The following is a 9,632-nucleotide window of genomic DNA, read 5'->3' as shown; positions in this document are numbered from 1 at the left end:
TTTCGTGGTTTTCTACAATTCGGCCATCTTAAACTGTATAAAATTGATTTTCGCAGATTTTATTTTCGTGGATTTTGAAAAAAACGCGAAATCCACGAAAATTTTGGGCCACGAAAATTTTCCGCTATACGGTATTTTCCATTTTTAATGTTTTTTATTTACTTGTTTTTCTTCTTTTTCCTTCTTCCTATTTGAAACCACATTTGTGGTCCTTGACCCAAGCACAAAGGACTGATGTAAAAGCCAATTTGAGCGGTTCTTTGGCTTAAAAGATTATTGTGGTGATAGAAGATAAAAAAGAAGAAAAATTCTGAAGAATTTTGCAAAAAATTTGAAGTTGGGCCTGTTCTCCAAAAAAGCTCCTCATACATTACAGTCCACTTTAAAGGTACTAGGAGAATCGCTAAATGAAGGAGAGCTTATCTAAGATAAGATTGTGAAACGTAAGATAAACGAGTTATGTGTTTCAAAATCATGAAAACGGCCGCCATCTTGAAAAATTAACCTCAATCCTACACATAGGCTATAGCCTATATAATACAATAACCTAATTCATCAACATAGCTGTAGTGTCCAATATCAATGAATGGCCTGATGCCTAATACAGCAGACAGTATCCATATAGCAATGGTGAGGGTCAGTGCTACCCAGGGTCTCATGAACCACTTGCATGTGAAGATGTGGTTTGACCATAAAGAGAAACCGCTCAAATAAAATAGCAGCTAGTGTCATTGATAATACAGAAGATTCAGACCAGAGCATCCAGGCAGCAAAGTCACATGCCCCTCTCTTCTCCTCATCTGTACTACCAAAGATCCACTCACCAGCAGCTAATGCAATGATATTAAAAGGAAGGTACAGTAGATTTAATACAAGATGTGCCAGTTGAGAGAAGTGAAAAATATTGTTGATGATTGTTTCCAGGACTTCCTTTGATAGATTGTGATAGATAGTACCACACCATTAGCTATCAGAGCTAGTATCATCTCAACAGTAAGAACTGCTGCTACTGCTGGACCACTGAGCTCACCAGTAAAAGTAAAGCTGCCTTCCATTGCTAACCACATTATTAATTTTAAGGAACTTACATGTAGTTTCCAACCACACTTTATATAGACAATAGTGCATGTCATTCATTCTTTAACAAAATCAATTTGCACGGTATACTTAACTTAATGGACCATTACATGTAAATTAATAACTACCAAATTAGTAAACTAATTAGTAACTACATGTATCTTTGTGGTGTGAGAACACAATTAATAACATGCAACAGCAGATTGCTACCCATGTACATGTACGTGTACGTATATCATACCACATTTCAATTGACCAATCAGAACGCTCAACAAGTGGTTATCATACAGCATACATGTATATATATATATATATGGACATGTACATGGACACATAGTATTTACATGTAACTGTATTGTCAATACTTACCCATTTTACTAAAGAAAGCATACAGGACTCCCATGAGGTCCCCGAGGGTTAAATTATAATCAGCGACCACACTCTCTATCTGATGGAACTCGGCCATGTGAGTGCGTCAAGTGTCTCATTACAAAAAACACGATCAATATTTGACAGGAGTGAACTCATTCTATAAAATTAAACGGGTAAAGGATAAAAATCTATAAAGCTCAAAAAATTGGTAAAATTAGTCAAATGTCGAAAACAAAACATTTGTCACTTTAGTCCGACACAGTAGGTGATAAAAGTCACACCTGCTGTTATAATATAAAGTGGTTAATATTGCTACTCATCATTAGCTGATGAATCATAAAAATTAATATAATCAGCATTTACTATTAGCTCATCAAGTCATTAATTATTCATGTGAATGAGCCACACCCACTTGTTGTCCAAGATTGTAGAGCATTCTTGTGCTAACAGCAGTAGTGTGAGTCCGGAGAATGTTCTTCTGAGCTTCCAGTCATATTGATAACTATTATTAGGATAGAGGGAGGGATAGAGAAGAAATAATCAATAAAAATAAACCTAACTGAAATGAAAATGTAAATGTAGTTACTGTAAATCTGGTGATGGTAATTTTCGCTATTAATATATTGGACTAAATAGGCAGCATATAAAATTTTCCAACACCTAAATTTTCCATTTTATAGCCATTGAAAATAACAAGATTTACAGTAATCAAACTACATATGTATATACAGTACACAAGCATACACCTGTACATGTATGTGTGTAGCAGGTTATTTTGGAGGAACAAAAATTTGCCAAATTTCTAAGATGGACTAAAATGGGCCAGCCAACACTGTACTTTAAAATCAGCACAAACAAGAACATAAAAATTAAAAAAAACAAGATTGAGTAGGATTCTAGAACAAGTTTGTAAAAAAGTAATGGAAACAAGAACGAGTAGGATTCCGAACGACCAACGACAATATGAAATGAAAACCCTACTCTCGAGACACAAATTCTATTCTACATTGTACTTTTAATGCTATTATTTAAGAATTATGGATCACCCTGCAAATGTCTTAGTTACGGTATACGCCCATGTACAATAATTGGCCGCCATGTTTTACATCAAGCAGCAAGTGTTTTCTGTGTCCTGGAGATCCTAGTCACTACACTTTGAAGAAAGCCCACCTAGGAAGTATAGTGCAATACTTTTGTTGTACGAGCCTGCTTTCCTCTTTGGGCTGTAACAGACTTTTTAAGTCTTCAAAATATCTTGATATAGTAAAGAACAGTTGATAGGAAGCCTCTCATTGTCCTGAGTTGAGCACAAAAATACTTTTTCGGCAAAGAAGCTCTACTTTGCACATTAGCCATTAGCAGGGGCGGATCTAGGGGGGGTTTGTGGGGTTGCACCCCCCCCAAAACATTCTAACTCAAAAAATTTTTAATGTTTTTATTGTTGCAACAGTGGTGAAAGTGCTAACCACCTAGTTTATATAGCAACATTACTGTGGTTAATGAATATAATTAACAAAGAATGAGCTCTAAAAATGGTAGAAAAGTTTATTTTCCCGTGATTTTAACCACAAAATAGCGCCGAAAAGGGGCTTGGCCAAAATTTCGGCGCACTTCGCGCGCCATTTTTTTCTCAACCCCTCCATTTGCAAAATCCTGGATCCGCCCCTGATTAGAACTATGCATAATTTTGACCTAAAACATGGCGGATGAAAACCCATTCTGTATTATTTCGTTGTATATAGAATAAATATACAGTATCACAAACTAATTCTCGCTCAAAGGGGTCTATACCTGTAGCCAGAAAATGCAAGGTTATAGCTAGTTGTTCTCCAGGTGATATGGCTTGCCTCATTACTGAATTTCTATATGTAATTTTGGGAGCAACAATACGTAGTAGTTCTTCAAATGTGGCAGCATTCATCCCAATAAAGCTCTGATAACTGGAGGCATCCATTAGCTCAAGTTCCTTAGCAAATGTTTATATGTGTCTTGGACATCACAATTCAGAATCCACTTGCGTGTCCATACTACACATCTGTTTTTTTTCTTTCTCTTTTGCTTCTTTCTCAAAACTGCAACTAACAAAACAGCTGAAGCAGCCAGTAATCTACTTTTAGCTGCCATGTTTTACCAAACACACCTCTGACACACCCATATCACACACCAATATCTATACATTACCTTCAAACTGGTGCCTTGTGTATGATGGTTATTGCTCACAGCAATATTGTATGTAATTTTTGCTGGCAATACATTGCTTGCAAAACATTAAGTTAAGTTAATAAGTTACACACAGATAAAAATTAATAACAAAAATTAAACAAAAGTAGATACATACTCCACACTCTACAGCAAATTAAACATGTACTATAAATAATTAACATCAGCAAACAGCATGTATACATGAACAGCAAACACAAGTAAAGAGAAGAGGACAGCGTGAGACTAGAACACTCTTGATCTCAGGCCTGAAGTATGACTGGATAATAGGACTGGCTATTGTAACAAAGGAAAAAACAATGCGGTTTGTAATAAAAAACTCATATGATAGAAAAATGAAGATCCGTAAAAGGAAGCCTAAAGCTACTACTAAATAACCTGTTCCATAGATGAGTAGCATGCTTCCAAATATTCCAAAAAGTCTCTTCTTCTTTGAGGCATACACACTCTCTCCTGCTATCACTGACTGAGCTTTGAAGGTGAAACAAAAAGTCCAAAGAGAAGTGATGAATATTGTTCCAACAACGAGGAAGATTATAACAAGAATTATAAAAATGGCTGCAAGGTCAACACCAATTAGAGTACAATAACCTAACTCAGCACTATAGCTGTAGTGTCCAATGTCAATGAACGGCCCAGTACTTAATACAGCAGACAGTATCCATATAGCAATGTTGAGGGTCAGTGCTACCCAGGGTCTCATGAACCGCTTGTGAAGATGTGGTTTGACAATAAAGAGAAACCGATCAAATGATATAGCAGCTAGTGTGAATGATAATACACATAATACAGACCAGAGCATCCAGGCAGCAAAGGTACATGTTCCTGTCTTCTCCTCATCTGTACTACCAAAGATCCACTCACCAGCAGCTAATGGAATCATAGTGAAAGGAAGGTTTAGTAGATTTAATACAAGATGTGCCAGTATGAGAGAAGTGAAGAATATTGTTGATGATTGTTTTAAGGACTTCCACTGATAGAGTGTGATAGATAGTACCACACCATTAGCTATCAGAGCTAGTATCATCTCAACAGTAAGAACTGCTGCTACTGCTGGACCACTGAACTCACCAGTAAAAGTAAAGTTGCCTTCCATTGCTAACCACATTGTTAATTTTAAGGAACTTACATGTAGTTTCCCATCACACTTTATATAGACAATAGTGTACATTATTCATTCTTTGCCAAAATCAATTTGTATACTTAATGGACCATTATATGTAAATTAATGACTACCAAATTAGTAAACTAATTAGTAACTATCTTCATGGTGTGAGATCACACCTTAATAACATGCAAAAGTAGATTGTTACCCATGTACATGTACATGTATGTATATCATGCCGCATTTCAATTGACAAATCAGAACACTCAACAGGTGGTTATCATGCAGTATACATGTACATTGTAGATGCACATGTAGTATTTACATGTAATTGTATTATCAATACTTACCCATTTTACTAAAGAAAGCATACAGAACTCCCATATTGATAACTATTATTAGGATAGAGGGAGGGATAGAGAAGAAAAAAACAATAAAAAGAAACTTATCATAAATGTAAATCATAATAGTTAAACCAAACGATATAGTGCACAAGCTACATGTAAATTATTCTAAACACACATATATATGTACACATGTACATGTGTAGCACGATATTTTAGAGGGGAAGAAATTTGGCAAATTACATATATTCTATTACCAAGAATAGCCACATACATGCATCACTGAAGGTGTGTATCAATGAAAGATCACACTACAGGAAAATGCACACACAAACAGTTCCTACCCTATTGATCCATGTCCTCCTGTCTGGTGCATGGTCTTCACTCTCTCTAAATATTCGGTAGGGAAATCATAAGTAAACTAAGTATCTAGAAATGATTTTGTAATTAAGGGAACATTAAACAAAAAATTATTTCTGCTTTACCTTTTAAAAAGAATGTGTCATGAGCATCACGGGCAGGGTGCTGCTGAGGCTGAAAAAGAGCATCAAAATTCCAAAAGGAGCTCTCAATGAAATTATCTGTAAGCATTTTACAAAATCTAAAAATGAAACATACCATTCCATCATCTATACATAGTAACAAATAACAAATAAGTACCAGTAATGATGCATGTACATATACATTAGTGCAAGTAACCCCCCCCCCCAATAGTAAGTAGAAAGCTTGGGCTGATTCTGATAACAACAAAGCTAGCAAATTTCTGAAAATCTATCAACTATAGTCCATAATTTTTTAAAAAACACTCTGAAGTGTCTCCTCCATGAAAACACACTCCCTCCTGATATCAGTGATCAATCAATAGTATAGCTACATGTAGCACACAGTGTCCACATTGAGGTCACTACCATTATTGAAATTATGATGAACGCTACTACTATAAAAAGGTATGCTTCGTTCCAGCTCCATGAGATTAAAGTGCACAAATTAGAACTATACTCTTGTTTTAATGTAAAGAAAGGAAGGATAGCAGACAGTATCCATATAGCAATGGTGAGGGTCAGTGCTACCCAGGGTTTCATGAACCGCTTGTGAAGATGTGTTTTGACAATAAAGAGAAACTGATCAAATGATATAGCAGCTAGTGTCATGGTGATTACAGCTACAACGTACCAGTATAAGTAAAAAACAAAGGTACATGTCCCTGTCTTCTCCTTATCTGTAATACCAAAAATCCACTCACCAGCAGCTAATGCAATGATAGTAAAAGGAAGGTACAGTAGATTCAATACAAGATGTGCCAGTATGAGAGAAGTGAAGAATATTGTTGATGGTTGTTTCTAGGACTTCCACTGATAGAGTGTGATAGATAGTACCACACCATTAGCTATCAGAGCTAGTATCATCTCAACAATAAGAACTGCTGCTACTGCTGGATCACTGAACTCACCAGTAAAAGTAAAGTTGCCTTCCATTTTAGAGAAGAGCACCCAAAATTGTTACAAATTCTCTTAACAAAATTATATAAAGCAAGTAAGGACTATAAACAAGACTTATAGTAACAGCTATATCCTTTATAAAGGTACTAATAGCAGTAGATCAAATCTAAATAACAATGAAAATGATACAAGGGAATAAGTTATACACACACCGAGAAGTTATTAACATATAACAACAACATTACATAATACTCAACATACAATGTACATGTACTACATCAAATTATATTGTAAATAATTGACATCAGCAAACAGCATGTACACATGAACAGCAAACACAAGTAAAGAGAAGAGGACAGCGTGAGACTAGAACACTCTTGATCTCAGGCCTGAAGTATGACTGGATAATAGGACTGGCTACAGTAATAAAAAAATAAACAATGTAGGCTGTTACAAAAAATTCATACGGTAGAAAAATGAAGATATGCAGAAGGGCGCATAAAGCTACAAGTAAATACGATATCCCATAGAGTATTACAATGCTTCCAAATATTCCAATAAGTCTCTTCTTTTTTGAGGCATACACATTCTCTCCTGCTATCACTGACTGAGCTTTGAAGTAGCTTCTAGTGAAACAAAAGGTCCAAAGAGAAGTGACAAATATTTTTCCAACAACGAGGAAGACTACAACAAGAATTACAAGAAAGGCTGCAATGTCAACACCAATTACAGTACAATAACCTATTTCAGCACCATAGCTGTAGTGTCCAATACCAATGAATGGCAAGGAACCAAATACAACAGACAGTATCCATATAGCAATGGTGAGGGCCAGTGCTACCCAGGGTCTCATGAACCGCTTGTGAAGATATGGTTTGACAATAAAGAGAAACCGATCAAATGATATAGCAGCTAGTGTCATTGAGATAACAGGAGCTCCAAACCAAAGTATAAAGGCAGCAAAAATACATGTCCCTCTCTTCTCCTCATCTGTACTACCAAAGATCCACTCACCAGCAGCTAATGCAATGATAGTGAAAGGAAGGTACAGTAGATTCAATAAAAGATGTGCCAGTATCAGAGAAGTGAAGAATATTGTTGAAGATTGTTTCCAGGAATTCCTTTGATAGAGTGTAATAGATAGTACCACACCATTAGCTATCAGAGCTAGTATCATCTCAACAGTAAGAACTGCTGCTACTGCTGGACCACTGAACTCACCAGTAAAAGTAAAGTTGCCTTCCATTTCATAGAAAAGCACCCAAATTTGTCACAAATTCTCTTTGCAAAGGTGTATAAAGCAAGTAAGGACCGTATGCTATATTTATAGCTTTTACAGCTATATCATTTATCTTAAAATTACAATGAAAATGATATAAGAGAATAAGTTAGACACAACACAGCAAAAATTAAACAAAATTACAAAATACTTAATATGCTACAGCAAATTATAAATAATTGACATCAGCAAACAGCATGTACACATGAACAGCAAACACAAGTAAAGAGAAGAGGACAGCATGAGACTAGAACACTCTTGATCTCAGGCCTGAAGTATGACTGGATAACAGGACTGGCTATTGTAACAAAGAAAAAAAATGTAGTTTGTAATAGAAAGCTTATATGGTAGAAAAATGAAGATCTGCAGAAAGAAGGATAAAGTTTCCATTAAATAATATGTCCCATAAACGAGTAGCATGCTTCCAAATATTTGAGGCATACACACTCTCTCCTGCTATCACTGACTGATCCTTGAAGAAGCTTCTAGCGAAACAAAAAGGTCCATAATGATGTTACAATGATAATTGCAGTTGTAACACACGGAAAAAAAACAAAAAAGATAAAGAAACTCTATAGTGCCGTGAGGACACTGGTGGCATAAAGGAACTGATCATCATAAACATATTGATTTAATTTTTAGAATGGAGCAAAACTATATACAGCAGACAGTATCCATATAGCAATGGTGAGAGTCAGTGCTACCCAAGGTCTCATGAACTGCTTGTGAAGATGTGGTTTGGCAATAAAGAGAAACCGATGAAATGATATAGCAGCTAGTGTCATAAAAATGACAGGTATGGTAAATGAATATAAGAAGGCAGCAAAGTGACATGTCCCTCTCTTCTCCTCATCTGTACTACCAAAGATCCACTCACCAGCAGCTAATGCAATGATAGTGAAAGGAAGGTACAGTAGATTTAATACAAGATGTGCCAGTATGAGAGAAGTAAAGAATATTGTTGATGATTGTTTCCAGGACTTCTTTTGATAGAGTGTGATAGACAGTACCACACCATTAGGCCACTCCAATTAGATTTGTGGTTTCCCGTTTCCCGCCCGCATACGCCACTTCAATTTTTTCGTTATTCCTTTATTTTTTGTTATATTCAATATCAATTTTAAATTGTACTTTGAACAGTCAACAGTGTGAGTGGAAATTGTTTTCTGGTGAAACTATTGCCGAAAACTACAACCAAGTCTATAAATGATTCAGGTTGGGTCATTGATATCACTGTAATTATACTCCTGGATTCTCTCTGGCTGTTTCCTCCCACTGTTGAGCTCACGTGCTTCCAATAAGTTACCACTCATCAAGAGTACCATTTATCTCAAAACTTATAGTTACCAGAGCTCTTTATCTCCCCTCACTCTTCCTACTTCATGCCCTTTCTTGTATCATAAACCAGGCTACACATATCCCCACTAGCTCTCTGACTGTTGTATTGTCAACCTTTTCAGTATATGAGACTTCTCACTCTTGATGTGCCTCTAATATTGTTGATCAATCAGAATTTATCAGTATCGTGTCATCACTGGACTAGTCACATCAACTCATCAATATTCATTGAACTCTGTCTCTCCCTTAAGTGTTGAAGCTTTATCTCTTTCTTTATTCTCTATTTCTCATCGTATCAATCTGTCACCATCTGATACTGAATTATTACATTATGTCTTCACTGCACCTTGTTAATATAACTGTGGCTGTTAGATCATCATTTAAAATTCTGCTTCCTTGGACTATTCTTCATGCACCAAAAGAAGAAGACACTATTAGAGATTTCTTTCCAACTCCTT

The 9,632-nt window shown here is 35.9% G+C and overlaps 1 protein-coding gene and 1 pseudogene across 1 annotated transcript in view; both read right to left on the bottom strand.

Annotated features, from left to right (window-relative positions):
* Nucleotides 1–5,709, bottom strand: part of LOC109583225 (phenylalanine--tRNA ligase alpha subunit-like) — a 6,541-nt pseudogene extending 832 nt beyond the window's left edge.
* A 1,116-nt stretch (nucleotides 5,710–6,825) lies between these two features.
* LOC109583244 (phenylalanine--tRNA ligase alpha subunit-like) overlaps nucleotides 6,826–9,632 on the bottom strand; it is a 7,734-nt gene continuing 4,927 nt past the window's right edge. The window contains exon 3 of the mRNA XM_019998486.1: nucleotides 6,826–6,974. Within this exon, the coding sequence (XP_019854045.1) occupies nucleotides 6,862–6,974 (113 nt within the window). The 3' untranslated portion in view covers nucleotides 6,826–6,861. The remainder of the gene's footprint in view (nucleotides 6,975–9,632) is intronic.

Source organism: Amphimedon queenslandica, unplaced genomic scaffold (assembly GCF_000090795.2).
Source record: "Amphimedon queenslandica unplaced genomic scaffold, v1.1 AMPQUscaffold_13317, whole genome shotgun sequence".
NCBI classification, from domain to species: domain Eukaryota; kingdom Metazoa; phylum Porifera; class Demospongiae; order Haplosclerida; family Niphatidae; genus Amphimedon; species Amphimedon queenslandica.
Note: the sequence above shows the minus strand (reverse complement) of the source record. Positions and strands in the feature narration are given on the sequence as shown.